We start from the raw sequence: 27,970 nt of genomic DNA on the forward strand, positions 1-27,970 counted from the left end.
GTTCTCACCATGTTCTGCGCATGCTGGTGGCTGATGTTTGGACTTGGTCAAGGCCAATCGTTTCGCATACCAACTTGATGAGGCTGTTTGAAGATGCACCCCACATGACACCTTAGGGAGTTGCAGATTGGACAATGGGTTGGGGAATTGGGGGGAAGGTGCTGGGTAAATTTTTGATATGTATATGTTCCTGCCTTGCTGGTTCAGATCTTGCTTTCCTTTTGCTGTTTTCACTTCATATCTAGTAAAAGTACTTTATCTCTATTAAAATGGAGTTGAGGTTTTCCTTTCTTGGATATTGAAGGAGGCAATGCCTGACACCATTCCTGATTCATCATAGGACAATTCATATTCTTTAACTTTAAAAGGAGTAGACACACCTTCCATCTGTCTGTCTACAGAGTTATTGTTGGCCATCAGTGGAGAAGAGATGCAATACAAATTGCATTGTCTAGTAGTTAACAATTGATCCATTCAGCGAACTACTAATATGGATTTTCTTATTTATTTCCTCAACTTTCCAACCGAAGTTTTAAGGAGTTTGCATGCCAAGACTTCGTATGGAAACTCTGTGCTTGAAAACCAGCAATGAATCTTCCCAAATGGTTTTTCTGTTGGTTCCTTGCGTGCAATGTAGAATATTCAACAGAAGCAGAACAAATTAAAGAGATGTCTTAATCCACCCATTACATTGGTTCAAATGGCAAGTCGTGGTCTAGAAAATCTTGCTTAGAGGTCAATTCCCCCCAAGTAATCCTTTCAGAATAATACTTGAGAAGAAAATGAGAGCAGAGAACATGCTTTATTGAGAAGTTGATACACTGATAAAATATCCAGGAAAAGAGTTTTGCTTCTGTACAAGAACAACAAGCCTCCCTTTGTCACAAAAAGAGCATTACACCCCATTTTTTTTGCAATAATCTAGAAGCTGAGAACAATTGCCAGACAATGTTCAGAAACAGAAATCCTACAGACTGAGGATGGCAATAAAAAGTCAGAACCAAACACAAGAACCAACAAGTAGGAGCTCTTATCTAAAAATCCTTGGTGGTTGATTGAACAAGTCTATTTATTTTTTTCTCAAGATGGGAGACAAAAGGACAATTCTTAAATAAATATTCAGTTGAAAACAGATGGTATGTCATGCAGGTGTCTACTATTGAAAATTGCATGCTAGGCAGGAGTGAAAGGCATAGCTGAATGGATAACTGTATCTTCAGGATTTTTCATATCTGTCACCTAGCCTTACCATTAAAAGCCACACTCCTACTTTTGTGGAAATTGCAATTAGAGTGCAGAACACACAAGCCCATTTTTCTGCAGTCCTCAAACAAATAAAACATGCTGTTTCTTTGCATAGTCCAGGAAGAAAAACAAATCACTGCCTCAGTACAGGAAGCATTCTCAAGATGAAACCCAGGATGTAAATGTCTCCATACTTCAAGCTGCCTGAGCACAATCATCCGCTAATCTCCACTGCGGCTACTTTGATCTCCTGCATGTAAGTGTATTCCCAGTGCCGGGTTACTCTGTGTCTCATTGGAAAAAGGTTCCCATCTCAAATACTGGGATATTACTGCATAATATCATGCACATCTATGGCCAAAAGATCAGCCAGTAGAGCAATCCAATACAGCATAGAGATGGCAGAAACACAGCCAGCAGCTGAGACGGAACTTCACACCAATACAGGCAAAAAGGAAAGAAGGCTTATAAAGACTATTGGTAGGCCAATTTTTTATGAATACATTGCCACCTATACATAACTGGAACTGGCAGATAATAGTGTAGCAGACTAGCCAGAGTTTTCCCCTTTTTCCTTTTGTAATATAGGAAGATCAGGATTTTAGAAATGGGCAAATTAAAATACTTGTAGCACCTGACTTACAATGGTCAAGATTTTTACTCTTAAAAATTTATAAATTTCTATTCGTTGGGCAAAATGCTCTGACTCTTCCATCGTTCCCAGCCATTATAAGTAGTTATTACCTATTACTGGGAGAGGATTCCCTTGAATCAAAGACTTTATTTAAAAGGTGAACACATTCTTATTCAAAATGGGCATGCTTACTATGGAACTGATGCTGGAGGTCTATTTTTAATTTGTTACAATTTCAATTAAAACTGACAATTTTAATTTGTCATAATAATATGGAGTCATATTATGATAAACCTCCAGATATCAAACCTTAAAATGAGATTAAAATTTATCTTTGGATAACCTTGTATAATAGACTTTATTTTCCATTTGTAAAATAATAAAAATTATTTTTAAAATACCCATAACTATCCACCTACTCTCAGTGGCTTCTGAGCTAACTCTCAACATTCATTTATGGGGCAGCATAGCTGAAGCTGTCATTCTCCTTACAGAATGCTTGAAAAAAGGATAAGAAAATTATCAGACCAAAGCAGTCTCATTGGCAGGGAAAATCGGCAAATTGAAAAGGTAGGCCCCCAAAATACAAGCCATCATAAAGACTACATTCAGTCAGCTGCAGCGAATTGCCCTGAGGCCTGGTATTAGCATATCCAGCAGCTTCACAAATTGAATAATAAATCACAAAACTGCCAAATGTATATAGCGATGTACTGCAAAGGAATAATTTGGCAAAAAGAGCAGTGTTCCTCCACCAGCTGATGAAATGTGTTTCTATGCATATTCCTTGGGCTTCAAGCATAGGAGCCTTGAAGTAACTAATTCAAAATGATGAGCCATGCCAAATTAGAGAGACGATGCTATGCCAAGGCTCAAATGTTGATCTTGCAATTTTCCCTACAAAGTTAATTTAATTGACTCTTGAAATATATTGGCAGACAGGGTCTATTCAAAAACTGCCATGAGGGTCACTTGTCCAAAATTACAGATTGAGTGATGGCATCTTGTCTTTCCATTCAGGCATGCAATCAAGACCAGGTAATGTGACATCTTTCCTGCCTGATATCTCCCCCTCGGGGGATCTGACTATTCTGGCTACAAAATCCAATTCACAGAGGGCTGACTCATTGCTTCTGATACCCTGTATCCAAAATTATAAAACCATTACTATTCTCAGAAACCAAAGCCAGTTTGGAGCTTCCTTGCCAATCAACTCTTTTGGTGGACTGAAGTGGGAAAAATATTTTGATGACAATATTGGAATACACAGGTGCCAAGTTCAAGAAAGTTTTAGGTTCTGCAAATAAATGTGAGAGATTTGCATATCCAGAAGCAATTCAGGATTCCAGGAAGCACTTGATCATTTCTTACTTGTACCTTGTCAACATGTGGTTAGGAAATAGTCTTACAGACATATATCTAGACTGTATATACACATGCAGCAGAATGGCAAGGAAATGTAGGGCGAATAGGATAGATTGGAGCATTTCAGAACACAAGCATAGGATTGCTGGGGTTTTTTTTTAGTGCTCTCTTACCTATTAAAAACATGTAGATGAAAGCTAGTATAGAAATGGGACTAATGAGAATGTCTGCCCCTAGCCCCACTAGCTTTACTTTGTTTTTAACAGAGAAATTTAAAATTGATTTTTCTCTGCCCCAATTGGTAAAACGAAGCAATATGATCCTTTCCATCACATTTGCAATCCCACTATATTGCATAGGTGGACTACATCTCAGAGGGCTAAGAAGTTATAAAACTAAAAAATGTGAGAAGCAACCCTAGTTTTTGTGCTAGGAGCAAGTAACTGATGGAGGAGCAACTAAATCCTACTGCACTTTCTTGAGGTCATGATAATATTGTCCAGAACTCTCATCTTTTCAATCTTGCCTCATAGACAAGGTGTCTGGTCAAAAATGTTCTATAAAAAGTAAAACACTGCAGAAATATCTGAAAGGGAAGAGCTGGTACCAAGACCAATCACATGTCCAAGATCTGGAAGGATGTTTCTAGTGCTGGGAAAAGAAAAAGTACCCACAGTGGTGATGATGGCAGCACATGAATGGGATGTTCACACTTCTTGGAGAGACTGGTTAATTAAGTGCCTTTGGGTGGGGTCCATTTCAAACAGCTAGGATCCATTATTTTATTGCTGTTGCACCTTTTGGCCTCTTTGGCTATCCATTCATCAATAAGATCCTGAGAAGAATAAGAGAAAAAGAAAGGCAGGTTAAAGGTTTGGTGAAATTTATCTGCAGAAGACATAACTATAACTAGTAATGACAGAAATTTCAAGCTAAGAGAACTAAAATGGTTTTGCCCCTCTCCTTTGGCACAGTGCTCCACCTTAAGTCTGATCAGCACCAATCCTGCAGCTGTTTTGGAAAGCTCTGAAGAAGTAAATGTTGCTTAGTCATCTGTAATTAAAGTTGCCTATATGTACAAACAAACACATGCATGGTTTATGTCAGAAGGACAGTTATAGTGCTGCTTTCTTAAATAAAAACCTGTGCGTAGGTCCAACAAAAGTTCCCTGATTGATTAATTTTGAAAGAGTCCTACTTTCCAGTATTTTTGTTATAGGTAGAAAATTGATACCACATTATTTCAGACTTATGTTTTAGAGAGTGAAGCTGTAATAACTTAGTTGAATAAAAAAGGAAAGCTTTAGAAAACATGTTCACTTGTATTAATTTTGTCATAATTCATTTTTTCCGTTCCCATGGTCACCACAGATTTGGTGAAATGACCATTTTGTTTGTAAGTCAGAATGTCTTAGACCAGAATGACAACAGCTTTGTTTTGTCAAAACCTAAACATTATATACTTTTAAGATTTTATAACTCAAGAATTTGTTCTGAACTCTAGAACTGAATAGATCTCACAGCTTGTTCTACACACAACTTCATTTCTGGTATTTTTTCAGACTATAAGATCCACTGGAGTATAAGATGCACCTAAATTTACAGAAGGAAAACAAGAAAAAAATAGTTTTTAGCCTCCGCATGTCATATTTATGTCTTCCCAGGCCCCCAGAAGAAGTCTGCAGTGCTCCATACAACTCGTTCTCGCCCAAAACGTGTCCGTTTTTGGCCTGCAGTGCTCCGCTTCTGGGGATCAGGGACAACGCATGGAGGGCTTGAGAACCCCCAAAGGGGCTGTTTTTGGCAAAAACAGGTTGTGCGGAGCACTGCAGTGTGTTTCTGGGGGCCAGAAAACGCAACATTCGAGAGGCCCAAAACACCCTTATTCAGCCTATAAGATGCACCTAAATTTTCACCCATTTTTAAGGGGGAGGGGGAGAAGGTGCATCTTATACTCCAAAAAATACGGATACTTAATTGTTTTTTTTAAGTTCATCAGTATGATGGGGGAAGAGAAGGTACTTTGGTTGCTATTATTAGACTCTGTGACTCAGAAACCTGAGCAATTCTTCCAAATCACCCAGAGCTTGTTACAAAAATAAAACAAGATTGATCTTCTGCTCACTCTTGGTTGAGCCTATGCCAGTGATGGCAAACCTTTTTTGGCTCACGTGCCACAAGTGGGGGGAGCGCAGGGGGGTCGTGTGCGGGCGTGCCGCACCCATAATGCAACGTGCGACCCCCCCAGTGCGCATGCGCGCATAACCCGCAACCCCCCATTTTTACATGCTTTTTTCGCCCTCCCCATAGTCCAGAGGCTTTATAGGAGCCTGGGGAGGGCAAAAAAAGCCCCCCGCCCCCCGGGAGCCTTTAGGGACCGTCCGGAGGCTTCCCTGAAGCCTTCGGAGCGCTTAAAACCACCCTCCGAGGAAACCGGAAGTGACTTCCAGGTTGCTCGGAGGGTCATTTTAAGCGCTCTGAAGGCTTCAGGGAAGCCTCCGGACAGTCCCTGAAGCCTTCGGAACGCTTAAAACCACCCTCCGAGCAACCCGGAAGTCACTTCCGGTTTGCTTGGAGGGTGGTTTTAAGTGTTCCGAAGGCTTCAGGGAAGCCTCCGGACGGTCCCTGAAGCCTCCAGGGGGGCGGGGGAGGCTCTTTTCGCCCTCCCCAGGCTCCTATAAAGCCTCTGGAGCCTGGGGAAGGCGAAAAATAGCTTTTAAAAAGGTGAACTCAGCTGGCCAGCGCGCACATACGCGCTGGCCAGCTGACAGGGCAGCGACTCGCGTGCCCTGACAAATGGCTCTGCGTGCCACTTGTGGCACGCGTGCCCTAGTTCGCCATCACTGGCCTATGCAGACCAATTGATATTGCAGTCATAAATATAAACAAAAAATATTGAAAAATTAATATTAACAAACACAATGAGACTTTCTTTTAGGGTTGCTCTATACTCATAAAGCTATTAACAGGAGATAATTCCTTTTTAGGTAAGTTCCAATTTATCTTGGAATTTGGTCCCCAAATATACCACTCAAAGGTCAAAGGGAATTCCCATCTTAAGAAAGAATATACGCCCTGTTCTAAATGAAGCAGCCCAGCTTTAGTTAGTACCACCTATATTTCATTTTCTCCATTTTTAATGTTATGCCTCTCCTATTCATTGTTTTATAATATTATGTCCAAATTTGTATCTGTCTTGTTTTTTTAAGCAAACACAAGAAATGGAACCACTACCTATCACAATCATAGGGAGTGAAAACTTTAAGGTATCAAAGGATAAATAGGACACTATATAAATATTGTTTTCTTCAGCCATCCAAAAATTCTATAAATAATTCATTTTGCTTTTTATAATGTTTAGTGAAGATGGAATGGAAAGCTCTTCAGCTCTCCAGGTACTGGACTCCCAACATTATTCAGACAGCTATGGTTCCCAGGAAAACTGAAAAGAGTTCTGCAAGAGATTTCTCGATTCAGATAATGCATACAGACTCCTGTTTTCCAATGTAGCAAATCTAGGGCAGAAGAACAAGCCCGCCCACCCCCAGCAAAAAAAGAAAAAGAAAAAAAAAGAACATACAGTGAGTACCCACAAACTTCCCAAACAAAGATGCAAAACTGCAAGGCAAACTCTTACTTGTCTTTTTAGGACCAGGTGTTTGCCTTTCCAGTACTTGAGCATCTGAAGGGCTTGCAGAGTGCTAACAATGTCAACAGGATTGACAGCTGTCTCTTGGCTGATCTCTGGAATAAAGAGATACACGAGTCTATTATTAATGAAACGAATACATGGGATGATCTACCTTAAAAATGTTTTTTCCTGCCCAGTCACATAAAGACTGGAAGCCAGAAAACGAGTTCCTGTGGCTTTATAAAAGAACAGAATGTATCATTCTCAGAATTTATAATCTCAAAGGTAGACTGAAAGCATGCCCTTCAGAAGAGAGGGAAAAAGACTGAATGTGATTTTCTCCAGTCAAGGATTAACTGCTTTGCTCATCCAGATGAACCACAAAAGCAGAATCAAACGAGTTTAGCAGTTATGAAATACCATGACTTCTCTGGTACTGGAAGACAGAATAGATATGAATTTTGAGCTTCTATTGTTTGGAGGCATTTCACATTTTTTCCTCCTACAGGAAGAAAAATAGATTGAAGTAACTGGGCTGGAACTGTTTCAAAACATTTGTGTTTTGAAGCATGCATTTATTTATTCTCCATTTAGATTCCAGATTATTTTGAAATTCATAAAAAGTAAGGATAGAGAATGGGGGAGACAGCATCTAGGGTAAAGCAGCAATGAAAGATAAATGAGAGATTATCAGACTTTTTAATCTCTGGTCACCTTGATCTATTCCTCAATAGGTTCTTAAATTTTATTCATTTTAAAATATCTCCTTTTTTGCAACGTGGTAAGAAAGATATTCCCGGTAAAAGTAAATTGAGAAAAATTGCTCCATGTGCCCATAGTGAAGTGAGAGAATTTAAGGAAAGAGAGTGAAGAAAAGTAGAACCCACCTTTGATGGAGATTTCTTTGCCTTGGAAATTATGTAGATAACGGAGAAGAACCTCCTTCCAGTAACTACGGTAGCTGATAAGTCCTAAGTCTGATAGGGGCCTTTCTGGCGAGCCAACTTTCTCTTCCACTTTGGAGAGTAAATAGCCTGTTTAGAGAGCACACATACAGTTTTGCAAATTACTCTTAGATATATTTTTAGACTATTTCCATCACAGTTCCATACATGGATTTGTATACCCATTATTGAAGAGCTCAAATACTTTGTGGTGGACAAACTACTCCAAAATTCAAATTTCTTGAATTTAGTGCACAAATGAAATAAAATGCAACTGCACAAGGCAAATTTTAAACTGGTTCAAAAGGTAACATTGTCTGGGACAAGTTAGCAACTCCTATCTGAAATTCCCCCATTGTGCAAAACGCAATTTGCTGTATAGAAATTGCTATTCAATCTATCAAGATGGGAGTAAATACGGAAGTTGCACTAGAATATTCATAGTTATTATTACTATAAAGGCTTGGCAGCAAATTAGAAATTTAATGCACAATCTGCAGCACAATATGGTATTATATCCCTACTAAAAAGAGGTAAGAATTCTTCTTTGTAAATCTTTTGACACATCAAAATTTTATACTTCAAACAGCTCTGAATCTGATATGATTTGGGATTGATTCAATCTGCCTGACTAGATTTCTTTAAACCATACTTCTCATAGGACCCAAATGTATTAAGATATTGTTGCTAAAATTTCTAAGCAGTAGGTTTAGACCTCCATTACAGGTAGCATTGTATAAGTTTCTATTAGCTAAATTCCTTCTGGGTTATTTATTTATTGCTTTACAAAGTTTAGATAGTTATAGAGAATTCTTCAGTATAAAAAAGATATGACCTTTAAAATCTGAGAGCTGCCTCAGTTTGTTGTTACAGCAAATAAGTCTAGTCCAGCAATTACTTGGGAGGCTGCTGTCACATTTTCTGGTACTCACCAGGGATGTACAAAATATTTGAGTGCAGTGTGTTCTGAGCTGAAAATGGCAGGACAAAGTATTAAGTACCTATTAATTCCCATTGATGCTAATGGGGAAAAAAGTATGAACAAAAAAATCTGGGGAACCTGGTAGTACCTTTCAGATCAACAAGTTGCATTAACAGAAATAAGTATGCAACCACAGAGCAGTAGTTCATAAAAGCTTAGGGCTTTCAATGACTATTTGTTTATTAGAAAAAGTGCTACAACAGTCCTCCTAATTTTTAGCTACTATAGAGTAACACAACAGCCTCCTACAATGTCTAATGTGAGCAACTAGATACCTGTATCTATTTTGGCTCAGTAACTCAGAGCAGTTATTCAAGTAAGCAAAGATCAAGTTTCTCTGCTGAGATCTGATTCAATCTGATGTTATTTCCATTTTATCTTACATTTTTAAAAAATTCAAAAATGTCTTTCAAATCTCACTGGATTCTTAATAGCAGGAAGCATGGGCTACCGCTATTTATTCTCATGGTGTTCATAGTGAAAAACAAGGGAACAAGAAACTAGTGGCCAAAGTCCTCAAGCTATTTTGAATTCATGCAACTGTTCTGACTCAGCTTTAGAAGCAAAATACAGACTCCTTGTCACGAAAACCCCCTCTTTATTTACCTCTTATGAATTAGTGGCATTCACCCACCAAAAAGTCCAAGCAAGAGTCCTGCAAACAATTAAATGCAGGCGTTATCAGTTCCTTTCAATAATTGCAAGGCAAAGAGCTCCCAGCCGAAAAGCTGCAAATTAAGTTCTGGCAAGCAGTCTTTGATTCACGAAACATAATGAGCAAAATCTTCAGAAATACAAACCGTTGTCTCCTACAACAACCACTCCCCTTTCTTTCTATTTATTCCCCAGCCAGGGAGGGGCCATTCAGCATCCACATGTGCTTTCTTCCTGAGTCGACTCCTTTTCCTCCGTTTTCCACCTCTAACTGCTCTGCGCATACATGCATCTGGAACAGGCCCCAGCTGTTCTTCTTCCTCACTTATCTCAACCTCCAAAGGTAGCTGCCTCTCCGGTGGCTGGGAAATGTTGGAGGGCCCTGGCTCTATCTCTGCATCTGACGCAGAGCATCCATCAGTCTTCCCCAGACTCCAGAACTGGTCCAAGTTCCTCCCCAACCTCCTCATTGTCCAAGTCTGCCGTCAGTTCCACTGGCAGCTGGCAAGCCACAACAGCAACAAACATGGAAGGATCAAAGGTTTTAAGTGTAGCATTTTTATTTGGAGTTTGAAACAAAAATGGGGGAGTATGAGCAGCACTAAGTGGGTTAGGAAAGATGTATTAAGAGGAGTCATGCTCTTTGGGGTAGGTGCACAAGTGAATGGTGTGAATGCAGAGGAGATGGGGAAGTGGGGGCAAGCAGGGAAGACTTAAGCCAGCAATTTGCAGCCTTCCCTGTTGACTTTCTGGAACTCCAAGGACCACTTATAACTACCCATTCATTCAGCATTGTTATAATTTCAAATGGTTAGTGGACGAATGGTTGTAGGTCGAGGACTACCTCTATGTTTATTATTAGTTGTCACTGGCTAATATTATTATCTACAGCACTGTCAACATATATATAAAAGTAAATATACTTACTGAAATCAATAAGCATTTTGCCATAACCCTGCCTCATGTACTGAGGCATTGTCAGGATGCAAGAAACGTTATAGTTGAGAAATGAGTTCTTCTCCTAAAATTGAACAAAGTAGCATTTCAGGCTAACGTTTCATAAGAATTACATAGGCATATAGTTAATAACAGACTGGCTCAAATTTGAGCAAAATAAATAAACGAAGATATTCCCAGTGAAGCAAATTTGTTCTGAGAGCCCAAGAGCCATTAAGCCTTCACCTGCATTTTGTCTTGGTATGCTAAATAATGTTTTTTGGAATCTCGGCTTATAATGAAACTTTTCTTCGTTTGGTTTGAATAACCATTCTCCAAAATACTCTTACTTTCAGAAGGTTCAAAATTTAATCAACATATTTATTTTTGTCTAAATAAATTACTTTTCCATTTTATATAAATATACTTTCATAAGCAAACCATGTTACACATACAGATATTCCTTGATTTACAACCGTCTATCTACATTTGTAAATTCAAAGTTACAAAGCCTCAGAAAAAGTGACTTATGACCCTTCCTCAAAATTACAACCATCACACGACACACACACATACACCAGTCATGTGACTGACTGCAATTTGGGTATTTGACAATTGACTCACATTTACAACAGTCACATGATCATGGTTTGCAACTTTCCCAGCCAGCTTCCAACAAGCAGAGTCAATTGATAAAATGTAAAATGGTCATAAAGTCAGGTCCGGTGACATGATAATTCAATGACCACATCCTGAGCAATTGAAATGCTGGCCCCAATTGTAGTCATAAATCAAGGACTACCTGTAACAAAATTTATGATGTAATAAAAGTGACTCTACATTGGAAAAATTATATACTTCCCTCCCCCTTAATAGTCTGGAAATTTCAGTCCTAACTTGAGCAAAGTCCTACCTTTAGCAAAGTCCTACATTTAGCAAGTACTCTACCACTAAGCCTCCTTGGGCTAGGGCAATGTAGGCATCATAATCATCACACTGTTTTTATGCACAAAAGCCCTGCTGGTGGATTAGATCCAATGTACAGGCATTATTACTGACCTTGGAAAAATAGCCTATTAGGTGGCATCCTGTGTTATCAGCTTCTGTCATGACATAGAAAAGAAATGGTTCGACATCATAATACAAAGTCTTATGGTCCAAGAAGAGTTTTGCCAGGAGGCACAAATTTTGGCAATATATCTGGAAAAAATCAGAAAGAGAATCGTGATATTAATACAAGATTGATTAGCAGGAGGCGATCTACCCTCTCAGTAATTATCACAAGATAGTCCATAAAACTGAACAAAAAAAATCTATGGATAACCAATAGGTAGAACTTTCTTAGTGTTTCAAAGATTGTTGCAGACCAAACAATAGTAAGTCAAAATCAACCCCCCCCCCAAAAAAAATGGTTACTACTTGGTGAGCAGCAGTTTCAAATATGTTGTCCCAGGATTGTGTTAACAGTAGAGAGAAGCTGCACAGCCTTGAAAAAAGATGTATGTGATTTAAGGATTTGCTCAGGTGTTATGTGAGTGTCCCCAAAGTCACAGAAGTTCCTTTTTAGCCTTGAAACAATAAACAAAAACATGAACCCATATCTGCAATGAATTGGTACAATCCAGGACTGTCATCACCTTCTCTACATATCTAATTCTGCTCCAAGTCTTTATAAGCAGCAACATGGAGTGACTATGAAGATTCTCAATCACCGGGGTCTTGGTTGTCCCAGGTGCTTTTTCAAAAGGCAAGTGGATTTTCTTGTTTTTTGTTGAAGATCTTTCGCTTCAATTCCAAGAAGCGTCTTCATCTCTGACTAGATGGTAGGGAATGGAAAAATTTATATTCCATACAGACAAAATGACTTCAAAGAAAAACAGCTAGGTCCAGTTACCTCTTGAAAAAGCACTTTTGGGATCAGCATGAAGTGAGATGTTTCTGGGTGATTAGCAACAGTGATGAAAAATTTCTAGCAAAACCACCTGTATGATCTACAAATGGATTACATATACAAGCTCTCTTCCTTCCCGAAATCCACTCCATTAACACAGTTACCTTGTTCTTTTTCCCATCTACTTCAAATACTGAGATTGAACCTTTGCGGTAAATTTCATCCCCTGGAGGATGCTTCCAGACACATTTTGCCTATGGAGAGTGATAAACAAGCATTACTGTCATAATTGGTTTTCAAATATACCACTGAACAGGAAAAATAATTGCTTCAGATTCAGAAGCAGTATTCTATTCAGAAAACAAAATGAACCTGATGTTTGGTATAGGATATTGACCAATGAGCTCTGATTAAGAATAGGTAAACTGTTTAAAGGTATTTTATCACATGAAACTAATTAAAAGAAAGCATATATAGCTACAACTATGTAAACAATATTACATTACATGTAATAAATCTAAAAGATATATTTATATTACATATCTAATAACAATTGTAAATTGTAAATTTAAATCTTTCACTAGACAATAATCCAGCCTTTTTTAGGTTCTGTTCATTCTACAGAAGGCTTTTAATTTATATTACATGGGCCTTGTGAAAAATGTTTCCTCCCTTCCTTTTAATCAGACAAAACAGGTCTCCTAAAAAATTTCCACCACAATACTCTCAGTGCTCCACAAGAAATAAATTATATGAATTACTATGCCTGGCTCAGAATGGGCAGAATTTCATAAAGGAAATTACACAGATCTATAATATTTGGATTGTAATAATTGATCTTGAAAGACCAAGTTAGAGACAGATTGTCATGGAGAAAATCTATGTCAACACCAACTTCATTGCACATAATCAATGACTGCACCTGACTTTAAGGTGATAGTAAATAGATAGTGCTTCTAAGCTTATATAATTCAACAAGTGATTTGGCCTCCTTCTCCTTTGTCATAAGCATTACATGTTCTATCCCAGCTATGACTGACAGCCAAAGCAATCATTGCCATCTAATATTGGAAGTCAAATGTGAAGCTGTTTGGAAAAAGAAAAGCGTTCTTCGCTAAAGCAATAAGGTGGTCACAATTAAACACTGGAAAAAAAGAGGTTGAAGGCCCAAACTAGATTCTCTGCTGCTGGAGATGATTATTCAAGATGGGGTTATGGCAGCATTCTTAAAAACCGACTTCTCTGCAGCATTTCCCATTTTTTCCTCAGAAAACTGACAGGGAGATACAAACTGCATTTTTGCAAAATTAAATTTCCAAAGCAATAGAAGGCAATAGCATATTCCTTACCATATGCAAAATTATGTTTAGACAGAGAAAACATAGATTTAGAAGAAATATATAATAAACCATGATTAAAATAACACCTTCCTGAAATTAGAGCGTATCACCAGAGCAAAAAGTAGCTGTAAATGCAAGAGGAACTAGGGTTAAAGCTACCAGATTTGGGCTGCAAAAACCAATAAAACAATGCAAAAAGTATTAATGATTTTAAAACTGCGTTGCTTTTTACATTGTCTTAATCTGGGCTATCCGTGTGCTTTTCTATTTTCCCTTATTTTAGATTTTTTAAATTTTATTTTATATACTGTCCAGACTGTATTGGAGTTTGGCTGCCTATAACAAATTTGAATAAAGAAATTATTTTCCATTGTATATCCTTAAGTTAAAAACTTACCATGTGTCTGCGAAGTATTGTCTGACTCTTCATATACTTGAGGCAGAATTCACACATATAGAGTCGCCCAAGCCGGGCATACTCCTCTGGGTAGGGAGAATGGTACCACGTGTCCAGTTCATAGCGTCCAAAAGCAATGGTTTTGATCATGTTACTACCTTCAGTGATTTGGCCCTGAAGTCGCAGCTTTTCCTATTCACAGAAATAATGACTCATTTATTGAAGAGGAAAATGGAGAAAATTATTTAAGGCACTATAAAATCTTATAATATACCGTGTTTTCCTGAAAATAATAGTCTTATTTTCTTTTGATCCTCGAAATAAGGGCTTAGCCTTATTTTCAGAGAGGTCTTATTATTTTTCAGGTGCAGGAAGCAGCAAGCCCACCGGCCCCACCCTCTATGTCCCACCAGCTACTTGCCTGTGGCCACAATGACCCAAGTTCCCCTTGCACACTGGCCTACTCTTGCCCTGTTTGCTGACCGCCGAGCAGCTGACTGTGCTGCTCTGGCCTCACGGGGGGGGGGGTGTGTCTTCCTGGCAGAACGAACACACACACACACACACACACACACACACACTCCCCCTCCAAGGCAGCCACATCTCTTCACTAACTCGCTTTCCAGCTCCATTCTCCTCTCCACGTGCAGGACAAGAACAGTAGACTGTGTGACTATGGGAAAAAAAATACCAGAAAATAACTTCCAACTTCTCGCAAAATAAAAAATCTCGCGAAGTTGGAAGTAATCCCACAAACTACTTTTCTTGCCCTGCACATGGCAGTGGAGAATGGAGCAGGAAAGCAGGTTAGTGGAAGGATGTGGCTGCCTTGGAGGGGGGGGGAGGGTTAGGGATCTCTCTCTCACACACACATACACACCTTCCTTTCCTTGGGAGCTCTGCACAGATGCAGAGAAGGCTTTGGATAGAGCATTTGGGGGATGTGCATCTACGCTGAGATCCCAAGGAAAGAACGATTGCCAGGAAAAGGAGGAGGGATTTTGCCTCTTATCCTGTTCTGAGTCTGTGCTGAGCTTCAGAACAGGGTAAGAGAAAGTAAAATCTCCCCTCCCCATTTTCAAGCGGTTTGCAAAATTGCCCCACTCCAAGCCTTCAATGCTGCAATCTTGCAATATGCTGCAGGCTTGGAATGGGGCGTTTTTGCAAACCACTTGAAAACAGGAGGGAGGATTTTGTCTCTTATCCTCTTCTCAATCTGTGCTGACCTTCAGAACAGGGTGAGAGGCAGAAATATCCTCCTCCACGTTTTCAAGCAAAAATACCCCATTTTGAGCCTTCAATGTGAATATGCAGGTGAGAAGCGACCTCCTGTAGGCATGGAAATCCATACACTTGGGACATCAGAAGAAGCCCTGTGAGGAGATGCCACTGCCGAAGTGCAGGAAATCTCCCACCACCACCTGCAGATCATCCTTTCAAAGAGGAGTTTCACCTGGATGAAGAAGTGGCTGAAGGCAGCATTTGTGTCTCCTTCATCCTGGTGAAACTCCTCTTTGAAAGGACAATCTGCAGGTGGTGCTGGGGAAGTTTTCCTGCACATCAACAGCGGTGTCTCCTTGCAGGGCTTCTTCCGATATCGCACGGGTATTGATTTCCATACCTTCCTTTCCTGTTCCGTGGATGGAATTGCCTGCTGTGACTGTCACCATTAGGTAAGGAGGGCATGAGGCATATGGGTTGTGTTGCTTGGCCTCCGATTTCTTTTGCAGCTGCAATTGGTTGCAAAAGTGAACGGCAGTTGCTGGAGGCAGAGGCCTGAGCAGCACCTTGAATCAGCTGTTTTGTGAATGGAGTGGTTCAGCTGATCAAATTAAGGGGCCGAGAAGCCCTGAGGTGACCGGGGAAGGGAAGGGCTGCCTCCTGTTCTGGCTAAACCCACCCCTTCACTAGGGCTTATTTTAGGGGGAGGGTTATATTTTTGCCCACCCCAAAAATCTGTAACGGCCTTATTTTCAGGACAAGTCTTATTTTCAGGGAAACAGAGTAGATTTTAAAAGAAAAAAATTTTTTTTCAGTTCACATTGAATCCAACCTCAGAAAAGCCATAATATGATACGTTCTAAATTGCGGCTTATTTTACATTGTCAATAGTTATACAAACTTCCTGTTTACTAATCAACAGAAAAGTGAACTCAAAAGGGTTCTCCATCTGGTAAAGTATGCATTTCATCATTGCTACAATTTGCTCCAGTAAATTTCCATCTAATTGAAATTAGCAGGATTGAAGTAATACAATACTAACATACATCCCTATCAAACAAAAACAAAATTGTTCAAGTCCCATCGAATTCACTAATAATTATTTCCAAGAAAATAGGAATAAGACTATAGCCAAAATCAGATTGCCTCCAAAATGAATATTTGCAAAATTTGTATTAAAATGTCTGCTGACAGAATTATAACCCTTGTTTTCCTTCCCCATCCTATGGAAAGCTTTGCCCCTGAATCATCTGGCATGCTGCATAAATTATTTACTGAATTAATCATAACTTGCTGGTTTCACACAACATACTAAGCCTTACATTTTATCTAGGTTCCCAAACTTTGCAAAACCAAAAAGACCTAAAATATATTTGGGCTCAAAGTTACATGATTATTATTTAAGTTAACAAACTGCTTTAAGTTAAATATGGTATGCAAGTTTGCAGATCGGCACAATGTATAAGCTCACCACATGTCATATTAAACACAGAAGAAAATATTTAATTGCAAAAACAGCCACAGTAATTAAAAAACAGAGTAGCAAAATTTTAAAATGATTTCTCTATTTGGAAAAAAAAACCTTAATGGGGTCAAGTTTCTAACATTATTAATACACAATGAAAGCAGGATATTATGCCAATTTTCCTAGGCTTCACTGAAGTAGTATACTATGTGAATGATTTTGCACTATTGGGGACTCATTCGATGTAGGTTGCCTGATGTTCTTCTATGGAGTTCAAATCTTCTCATGGGCTATATACAATCTAGTAGTTTTAGGAGATATCCAGATCCTACCACTCAGTAGTTGAAGGTTCATCGTATGCCAAGTATTGTAAAACTGACAAACAAAATAGGAAATACTGCACAACTGCTTTTCGTTTCAAAGTTGTCACAATTTATCTTTCCTTATGAAGAAAATATGTTCCCAATGTACTTCCAGATAATATTGAAAAAATAGGAAGACAATGCCTCTGGTTGGCAAGGTGGCATAATACATACTCTTTCTCCTTTTCTCCAAAAGTAGGAAATAAATCAATTACAGTTAATTATGGTTTTCTACTACTACAATAGCTAACCTGAACAACTGTGCATCTCTGCAATTAGCCATTAGAAACAAGAAATCTAGAAAGTCAAAAATCTTGCTCAAGGCCTAAACAAAGAAAATGGGTGAGGCTTACGCAGTGGATTCTGTTTTTCTGATTAACAGCGGTATGAAGCCACTCTGCACATCTCTCAACACCAAAGCCTTTGTTTCCAAATGGATTGGAGTCAGTCCTTCTATCAGGCTAATAAAATGTCAAATTTAGTATTCTGATTTTGGAGACAATTCTCTTAAGAAAACTGTACATCAGAGATGCTTTTGCTGGAATCAGGGCACATTTTAAAAAAAGATACTTGTTTGCCCTTTAAAAATTATATAGGTGTAAAGAGCAGAGGGAGAAAAAAATCCATAAAAACATTTTAAACAATTCTCAAGAAAAAAAAAATGCCACATCTGAAAATAAACCAAAACTGATGGGTTTATTTCAGCTCAGAGTTGTCTTTCCCTGATGGTTTCTTTATCTATGCAAGAAAAATGAATCAATTTATATTTCAGAAAGCTAGCGGGTTTTTAAAAAATCAGTAGTAAATACAATTTGTGATCATCAAGGAGAGCAATCTTGAACTGATTACATCATAAGCACTTTTTTCAGATCAATGAATTTGATCTGTAAGTTAGATATGGAGCAAATTATAAAATGCCCTCACTGAGGAATAAACAATACAGAGTTGAATGGCTGGGCGAATAGTTCTATTTTGCTAAGGTAACTGTCCCAACATCTTATTTTACCTCAATTATTGCTTTGTACTCTTTTGTTTGCTTTATTTACTGACTATACTTTAAATTATATTTAGTTAATGTGTATATTATTAATATATTAATCTAAAAATGTCAAGCACCAGAAAATCAAGTCTGACTGGCAAAAATCAGTCATTATCTAGATAGGCGAATCATTTATTATAGCCATCAAGTCAGAAACGTTAACTGCTATATGAAGTGATTCACTGAATCACTCATCTGCTCTTAATGTTTTTTCTACTGCATTTTTAATTTGAATTAGCTATAACCTTATAAATTAAGATGATTATATATATTTTAAATAGCCAAAGAGATAAGTAGTGAAATATCCTGAGAGTAATATGAAGTTATTTAATTACATTGAATGTAGTAAAATTTAAAACACATTCTAAATTATTTAGATCCTATACTTGTCTACTTTTGGTGTGTACCCCCATATATACTAGGCCAGGACCAATCTTTAACCTTCAAAACATTATGAGCTCTGCTATGAAGTGTGCAATCAACCTTTTAGCTTTGCTTCCTTCCATCAGCTTGGTTTGATTCTATCCATTTACAGCAAATTTGCATGCATTGCAGTGAACTAAGTATAACTGGTTTTTTCATAGCTGGGACATGAAATGAAATGAGTACAACCCTACTTACAAGATCTTCAGAAGCTCTTGCTTGCGCTCGTCGGAATAGTTCTAGGTCATACTCACTGGTCAGATTCTCTAAAAGGGGCTCTCTTGTGTTGCCATAGATTTGTCTATGCTCCTGAAGCAACAACAGAAGAAATATCTCATAAACACAAAGAAAAAACATCTCCTGCATTTGGGGAAGCAACTCCTGATAGCCACCTCCTATTTGTTTAGGGGGTGGGCATGGATGGATAAACAGTCGAAGAGAAAGTCTGAAAATTCCTTTCAGTGGTATCACTATATTCCCTGTTACTTTTAGAGAACTGAAAGACTTTTATGAAAGACATTGATGTTGAAAAATATAAATTAATTCAAATGTGCTTAAAATAAAATTCAACTGCTTGGATAACGGGAAAAAATACAAGGAATATTGACACATGTGGTTAGTTGAAAAAAAGACTATTACAATCCTACTCACTCCTTTACCTGTTCTCTAGAAAGACGTGCTATAATTGCAATGCTAGAATTCACATATGGATTCCAAACAATAGGATTAACACAACTCAATGTTCCATAGATCACTATTATCCATTTCCACTACTGTTATCTATCTCATAACTTGTTTCCAATAAAATATTTCTTTTTTGCGAATCCATGGCATGAAAGCTATTGATTCAGATGCCTTATTTTTTAACTTTCATTTTCCTGTCTTAATATACATTGCTTAAGCACAGTAAAAACACATTTGGAAGACCAAACTAAAAAGGATGTCTTAACATATGGCTTATTTTCTAAGGAAAATAAATGAGGTTTCTATACCATGTATTTTTCCTTTTGCTCCTTAGTTAAGCTTGCATTCCTCTTCTTTCTCATCTCTGCAACTTTCTCCTTATATCTCAATTGTCTTTCAGTTGGTGCCTTGTAGGGAGTAGGAAATAAAATATTTGATTGGGAGACAGACAGACAGACAGATGAGTATCTCCATGGGTTGTCCAGTATTTCATGAATTTGCTTTATGCATCCCTCCCTCTGTTTAGAATCAGCTTTAGCTTTTTATAATGCACGACTGCATCAAATTATGAGCTGATTATTCATATGAGCATAGCTGTTGTATGTGCCATGTGGCAATTCATCAAAAAAAGTGAATAATTTGAATAAGTCCCTAGTGGGGTTCTTTAAGCCAGGACAGACTTGAATTATATATATAAAATTAGTAGAAATTACCTGATGCCTGGTAGCATGTCTATTGTTGTCATCCTGTCGATGAGAAAGCATCCGGTCTTCCACTTGTTTGTCTCGGCTTTGAGCTCTCACCTTGAAATCAAGAGAAATGTTATATATAAATCTCCTTCATACATCATGTAATTTAAAGAAATATGAATCTGCCACAGTATGGATTTTGAATCTAGAAATTGCTGGAACTGTTTTCATGGGACCACCAAACCTCAAGTTATGGTTAAAGTAACCCATATCTTGGTACAATGTATAAAACAGACTATCTTCCAGAAGTTGAAATTTGCAAAGATGTGTTAAAGCATGTGAATTCTTGCTCTGTTCCTGTTACAATTATAACTTTCCACCTGCTTCTCTTCATTACATACATCCTGAGAATAAGTTACCTTGCACTCATCTGCTGAAAGATTATGATACAGAGGGCATCCAGATATAGAAAAATGTCGCTCATGTTTTCCTGTCAGATGTCCTGTTGAAAGCCAAAGAAGTATAGTTTACGACTTATCAAAAAGAATATATAGGAAGCTTGAACAACGGAATATCCTAATAATTAAAATTCAGATCAGAAATCATTCCCCCGTACCTAATGAATTGCAGCCAGGAGTGGGACATTTCATGTTAAAATTATAGCTTTCGTGGAAACGTCGTCTTTTGGGACGATGGGATAAATCACTCCCTGAATCTTTCATGGACATATCCTTGGCAATACTTTCATCATGTGACATATTGGGACTAGAGATATCAATATCAGATTCTGAAGAAGGAGCATTCCCAGTTGGAGTGCGGGGTGGGGACTCATCATGGTCAGCTGCATTTTTTGTGTCTGTTGAGAAGAGAGAAAATTAGGACAGTGTACAAAGATGTTGCCAAATTAGAAAATATACAAAGAATAAATGCTTCCTGGGTCATTTCTGTGTTAGCACTACACAAAAAATGGAACATAGTGTCAGAAAAATATAGTTTCTTTCATAGCCGGTGACTGAGAATAATCTGGGGATAACCAAGAAAATCAGTCAACCAAAACTGTGGTAATCAAAAGTAACAGACACCCACACAATGGGGTGGGGTTATGGTCTCTATCCCTTTCACGCATAATGTGAGATCAAGTAATACCTAGGATGTTAAAACCATCTTAGCAAAGATATTACTTTTTAATCTAGTACTACGGAAAAATTCTACAAAGGAAGTTGAGCAAATACTAGTTTAAGAATCAATTCTCTCTCTTCCCATATGATAACATTTATTAGGTGCGTCCTCCACAACCATTCACGTGTACAAACCTCTGTCAGAAAAATCAACCACTTGCTCTGTTTCGGAACCAGATGAACGTGTTTGTCGCAGAGGATATTTCTTTGGGGTTACAGGAGTAGGTTGCTGTTGACTGCGGGTTATTCTTCGAGTAGAATAAACAGGCTCTTCTACTGCAAATGATGGTGGATTGCGAACTGGACTGGAATCTATGAAGGATCAAAAGGCATTGTTTTTTTAAAAAATATATTTTTATTATTTTTACATTTAAAACAATGCAATACCGCGGAGTCGGAGTGACCATACATTCACATTATGTACAGCTAGTTTCAACCATTAACAATTAATCTATTTAATACATTGTCTATCCTTCTGTCCAATCACAATATATACATTTGTTCCAGTCTTGTCATCTTGTCTTATACCAATCATAAAATCTGTTCCATACTTCAAAATATTCTGATTCCCTTTTATTTTTAAGTTCAAGAGTGAGCCTATCTGCTTCTGCACAGGCCAACACTTTTCTGATTGTATCAAACTCTGATGGTGTATTTTCTTTTTTCCAATACTGTGCATAGGTTATGCAGTTAGTATATGTATAATTAAATAAAGTGTATCTTTCTTAAACCCCTCCGGTATTATGCCTAGGAGAAAAGTTTCTGGTTTAAACATAATTTGTTCTCCCACCATTTGTTCTAACCATGATTGAATCATTTTCCAATATTTTTTTGCCTCACTGCACGTCCACCACATATGATAGAAAGTGCCTGGTGTTTTTTTACACTTCCAACAATTTGGGGGCAGATTTTTGAACATTTTGGAAAGCCGTGCTAGGGGGAGATGCCATCTGTAGAACATCTTATAAAGATTTTCTTTATACGCCGTAGCCAATGTTAGTTTCTGATTAAGTATCCAAAGTTTTTCCCACTTAGCCAATTCCACATTGTAACCGAAATTTTTCGCCCAGGCGACCATGGTTTCTTTGACATGTTCCTCCTCTAGTTTATATTCCAACAAGAATCTATACAGCACTTTGATCAGTCTGTTTTCTGCCTGTATCAAAAGTTTATCTAATATTGTGCAGTCTTTGGCAATATCTTCGTTCTTCCTATCCTGTGCATACCTTGATTGTATCTGTAAATAAGACCACCATTCTACTTGTACTCCTTGTGATGTCAATTCTGATCTGGTTTTGATCTCCCCCTGCCTGTTCAATAACTCTTTATATGTGACTATATTTTCCATGTTGATTAAATTTGGGTGTATGTATGCTTCCATCGTAGATAGCCAAATAGGTATTTTAGTATAGTTTAATTTTGTTCCATATTAGTAACAGAGATTGTCTAATGTAATGTCTACTAAAATATTTGTGTGCAGATCCTTTTTCATACCAGAGGAAGGCATGCCATCCTGCTTGGAGGTCATGGCCTTCCAATTTGAGTAATCTTTTATTTCTCAGCATTATCCATTCCCTTAGCCATGTTAGCATGGCCGCAGTATAATAGAGTTCCCAATCTGGTACGCCAAATCCTCCCTTTTCCTTAGAGTCTTGCATAGCCTTAAGTTTAATTCTTGGTTTTCTTCCCTGCCAAATAAATTTCAAAACCAATTGATTCAAATCCTTGAAGATACCTTTTTCTAATTTAATGGGAATATTCTGAAATAGGAAAAGAAATTTTGGTAATATATTCATTTTTATAACTGCGATCCTGCCCATCAGGGACAGTTGTAGGTTTTTCCATCTTTCTAGATCTTTCTTAGTTTTATTAATCAAATTAGTATAATTATCTTCTTTGATGGTCACACACCTCGCAGATAAATGTATACCAAGATATTTAACTTTTTTGACAATTTGGATACCCAATTTCTTCATTAACTCCTCTTTTGCTTTTGATGTCATATTTTTAGTCAGCATTTTGGTCTAGATCAAAAGGCATTGTTAAAGAAGAAATGTAGCATCTCACTTTAAGAAACATCATTGCAGAGCCCACATTACGTGTCAACCGTATTCCTTGTGGTTCTTACTCTAGTAGTTCAAAATGATTGTTCTTTTAGGAACTATAAAATGGGCAAGTTTTACACAATTTTCAGCTAATGATATCTACTTCCTTGCATTACTGCATATGTAAATTAAATTTAAAGGAAAGTGTAAATCACAAACAGTTCATAATGTAAATCTTCAGTTCATAATAGTATTGGAATACAGGAGCCTGGAGTACAGAGTATAAATGAAATACAGTTCCTTATTGTGCTATATTAGTTTGCCTAAATGCTTCTTTATCTAAATCTATATCTGTTCCAAAATACATGTATGTTCATTGTTTTCATAACCTAGATTCTCCTTTCCTAAAATGTTGATAACCAACATTAGGTTTAAATAAAGAATAAAAAATGGTGCAAAAATGGTATGATCCAGAGGATGTTCTGTTATATACTTACTTTCTTTTTCTCCCCAAGGAACAGAGTTTGAAACAATTCATATATACATTGCCACAGGATGAGTGGTAGTAAAACCAGAAGATGGTTAATTATATTTTCATCTTTATGTTCATGAAGAATAAGTTGAGATTCATTGGTATATGATACAATTCCTCCCATTTAGACAAAGCTTAGGAGAAAACTTCTAATCATTGCAAGCATCCTTTTTCCCAAAGTAGAACTTTAAGACATACAATGAAGAATTTTAAAAGATCTAGATATACCTTGAGAACTCTGGCTGAGCCTAGCAGAAGATCGTGTCACACGGGCAGACTGGCGTAATGTACCATCGCTTTCTGAACTGTCTGTATGCTCTGGGTCTGTAGAGAAATCTGAGTCTTCTGTTCCATCTGAACTGCTTCCTGCATTTCTCTGAAAAGCCAACATTTAGTTTTTAATTGGGAACCACCCATATTTGGTTGAAAGATGAATAGCTATATACATTTTTAAATAAATAAACAGCACATAAGACTTTCATCTGCATTAAAATAATACTTTAATGCAGATACGTTCCTCAATTTGGGGGGGGGGGATTATTCTGAATCAGCTTTTGACTCCTATGATTGCCTGGATCAATTCCTGCAGTATTCTTGGCAAGGTTTTTTTAGAAATGGTTTGCCATTGACTCCTTCCCAGGGAAAAAGGGATTGGCTCAAGGTCACTCAGTTGATGTTGTGCGTAAAGTGGGATCAAAATTCCCAGTCTCCTGGTTTGGAGTCTGTTGCCTTAAATATTAAACCAAATGGGGCCTTCTTCAAAAATTAGTATGTACTGTTAAATTTAAATGTAGAATATTGCTCCTGTTCCTAAGAGACATTTAGTTCTGACTAAACCTTCAGTGAATTTCAGAATTCCCTCTTCATCCTCTTGTAATAAACCATCCATTTAATTATGAAAGACTATAACGATATATCACAAAGGAAGTCCTAAGTCAATTTGTCATAGTTCCTCCTAATTTAGACTGGCAGGTCATATAAGCCATCTTATTAAGGGAAACATCAATGTACTTTTTTTAAACTAAGAAGCCCATGATTAAAATAATAATAATCGCCCATGTTCTTACAATGAAATCACAGTCAAGCATGAAATTAATGGAAAAGGGGCAACTATCAAAAGTAGTGGCCCTAAACATTTATTTATTTCACAATTTGTATGACTGTTTTGTCCTACCTTGATTACTTTATAAATAACTTAGGGCAGTGAACATACCTAAAAAAATCTTCCTCCTCTTTTGCATTTTCTCCACAATAGCTTTAATTTAAGCTCTATAGTGCCTAGTACTTTATAATGTACTAAAAAAAAAAACTAAATGAAAATAAAGCAAATGAAGGTTCAATGTAATCACCAATTTCAAACATCCAAGCCAGAATTCCCATCCGAATCTTGTAGTAGTAGAGGTATATGTGAAGCTATTCCACTTCACACCACTTGGCACCATGACAGAAAAGGCATGCTTCCTGAGATTCATCAGGAAGATATTCTGAAGGTACCAGGTGTATGCCCATTCTGTCAGATCTGGTAGGGTGGGGTACACAGAATCACTGGAGACAGACCCACAAATAACCTGATCCATGCCACCAAGAGCTTTAGATATCAACTAGCACCCTGAATTGTTTGGGAGACAATGGATCACACATAGCAGGAATGCTACATGGTGTACCATGTGTCCCAAACTGCATGTGCCGCTACATTCTAAGCAAGCTGTAGCATACCCCAATGCACTTCAAAGGGAGCCCCATTTAGAGTATATTGTTATAATCAACTTTTCCAACGGCCCAGGCCTAATTCTTTTCTTTTGCAATAATACAAAACATTCCCTGCTATAAATAAGCATTTTATTGACCAGGGCAGTTATGCAATAGCACCCTTTCCTGTATTCACAAACTGTCTTAGTGTAAAGCAAAAAACAATTATGTCATATATCACACTATGTCATACTTCATGGCTTACAACCCAGTGACTGAGTTCCTACAATACATAAAGAAAAAAACCAACATTCATTAGGTTCAGTGCAGTGTCAGGTACCATCAATATGTGCATACAGTGCATTTATTCTAATACCTAACCATAATGACAGGAAAACATGCTGAATATTTGTACCTACTACTGAGTTTTGAAAGGATCACAATATATCAGAAGGAAGAAAGGGTTACACTGATGCATCTATGGGCAGGTGTAATAGGTAATCCTATGGCCTGTGTTTTTTTAAACTTCCATAATTCTTCTCCATCAGCCTTTTGAATGATTTTTGTAAGAAATTATCATTTCCCAAATCTAGTTTTGACATAATTACCATACACACAATTCAAGTAAGCTATAGAGAATACATTACTTTTCACTCATTTGTTATTACATCGTCGCTAGATTCTAGTATATATCTAAGATCTCTATAACTATGAATTATCTCTTCAGACCTGGCAAGGCTAGCTATATTTTTACAAAAAATTAAGCCCAATAAATTTGCTAGCCTTAAATTACGGTATTATAACGTTCATTCTTGTAGGAATAACTGCCAAAATAACCCCCTATTTAATTCGCCTGCTCTTCAGTAGAAAAGAACTAGAAATAAATTTGTTACAAAAACCTTGTTTTAAAACTCATTAAAAATGTTTGGCATGTTAAAAATGCAGTTCCATTATAAACAGATTTAACTTACAAGCAGACTCAACTGAGTTCTAGCAAATACGGAAATATAATTGTAATGATTCAAAAAACAACCCATTGGCCATTTAATCCTGTCTACCATACTTGGATTCATTTGTACCATATTCCCTCGCCTGCAATCGTTACCAGTGTGAGGGTTGGACTTATGTATCACTCTCTTTCCCAATGAGAAACTGAGAAACAGTAGAGGGGTGGGATTTCAGGGACGCCGATTCAGAATCCCAGCCAATGAATGCCGCCCTCAACATCCCAAAGCACCCAGCCAAGAATGGATACAGAAGAACCGGAGGAGGCGGGGGGAGAGGAAAAACGCGCCAGTAGAAAATGATAAGGTGATCAACCAATGATGGTTCAGACGCGAGCCAATTAGGAATGAAAGGAGGTGGGCTACAACAGTCATCGAACGGGTGGAGGGAAACAAATAACCGTTGAAGGAAGAGGTTGCTCTTGACTGATGGCGAAGGTGGCCATTGAAGATGCGGCGAGAGGCAGGACAAGCCAATCGTATCGCGAGATGAAACAGGGGCTTGAAGGCCTACGTTTTTAACTGGTTTTCGAGCCCAACGGTCTTAAACAAATTAAAAAGGAAAAGGAGGTCGGTTCGGCCTACATTTGCTCACCTTTCTGCGCGACATCCTTAATGGAGGCGGCGGCGGCGGCGGCAGCGAAGGTGGCTGCGCCCCTGCCGCCGCGCTGGCTACGGATGAATCCGTGGTGACTGGCGTGTCTCCGGTTCTCCAGCGCTAAACGCGCCGTCTTATTTTCCCTTTGCTGTAAGATGTTGCCGTTCAGACGACTCCCTTCACTCTTCCGCCGGGACCCACGACGGGGATACACATACACACCCCCGTCTTGCCTGTCACGTGACGCAGGGAACTCTCACCTCACGCCAACGGCCTTCCGCCATCTTAGAATCGGGTCGAGCGCCTCGTGAATCTTCAGTCAGTAAAGTGTAATGGCCATTTTCACTGTGGGCTACAGCCCTATCTCCGAAAAGAGAAGACGGCCATTTTTAGGTTGGGCAACTGATCGTTCGCAATTGGAATCGCTGGTGCAGTGTGGCTACTGCCGTAAAGTGTTTCTCATTGACGTCTTGATCCACCATCTTTGTTTTGGAACTTGGCGGGCTTTTGTAATCAAAGAGGCGTTCTGTAAGTGAGCGAAAGAGAGAGAGAATCGCAGTGTACCGGCTTATGCCGAAAGACTACGTTATTTTCTTAATCTAATAGGAAAAATCGTTCCGTTACAGAAAAATCAAATCATTTACGAACCTTAGTTACCTTTTCACAGTATTGTAAGTCAAATCAATTAAGAACAACCTATTTCTGATTAGAAAGATAGCCTTGACTAGCTGAATAACATTAGGATTTTTTTTAAAAAAAGATAAATATTTAAATAATTGCCAGTGGCTTTTGCTTCTCTGATAGAGCATTGTTTTTAGCTTGCTTTTAAGAGATCCATCATTTGTTATGGTAGGGTCTGGAGTATATCTGAATATGGATAAAAGCAACCCACTCCCCGAAGTTTTTTGTTGTTTTGAAAGTTAATAAATGTATGGCATCTTCCAAGTATCATCTAACAATATCACCTGTACATTTGGTACTTATTAAGAAGCCAATTTAACAAAAATCTTGCTATGTTCAGT

At 38.0% G+C, this 27,970-nt stretch overlaps 1 protein-coding gene across 3 annotated transcripts; it reads right to left on the reverse strand.

The window, feature by feature from the left end:
• Positions 1 to 783: 783 nt before the first annotated feature.
• On the reverse strand, positions 784 to 27,462 carry KAT7 (lysine acetyltransferase 7). 3 transcript variants are annotated; one of them, XM_081933267.1, is made up of 15 exons: positions 26,946 to 27,462; positions 23,886 to 24,033; positions 21,216 to 21,392; positions 20,519 to 20,758; positions 20,322 to 20,404; positions 19,927 to 20,016; positions 19,522 to 19,620; positions 18,728 to 18,838; positions 14,020 to 14,211; positions 12,447 to 12,536; positions 11,451 to 11,591; positions 10,383 to 10,476; positions 7,763 to 7,909; positions 6,882 to 6,988; positions 784 to 4,079 (listed from the first exon to the last, which is right to left on the reverse strand). In XM_081933267.1, the coding sequence occupies exons 1-15, from the start codon at positions 26,958 to 26,960 to the stop codon at positions 3,978 to 3,980; spliced, it is 1,836 nt and encodes a 611-aa protein (XP_081789393.1). In that variant the 5' UTR covers positions 26,961 to 27,462; the 3' UTR covers positions 784 to 3,977. The 3 variants fall into 3 exon arrangements, with proteins under 3 accessions (XP_081789393.1, XP_081789392.1, XP_081789394.1); XM_081933266.1 differs by lacking the exon at positions 26,946 to 27,462 and adding an exon at positions 26,318 to 26,444; XM_081933268.1 differs by lacking the exons at positions 6,882 to 6,988; positions 26,946 to 27,462 and adding an exon at positions 26,318 to 26,444.
• Between the last annotated feature and the right edge of the window lie 508 nt (positions 27,463 to 27,970).

This window comes from Natrix helvetica (assembly GCF_964273705.1).
Source record: "Natrix helvetica genome assembly, chromosome: Z".
Lineage (NCBI taxonomy): Eukaryota > Metazoa > Chordata > Lepidosauria > Squamata > Natricidae > Natrix > Natrix helvetica.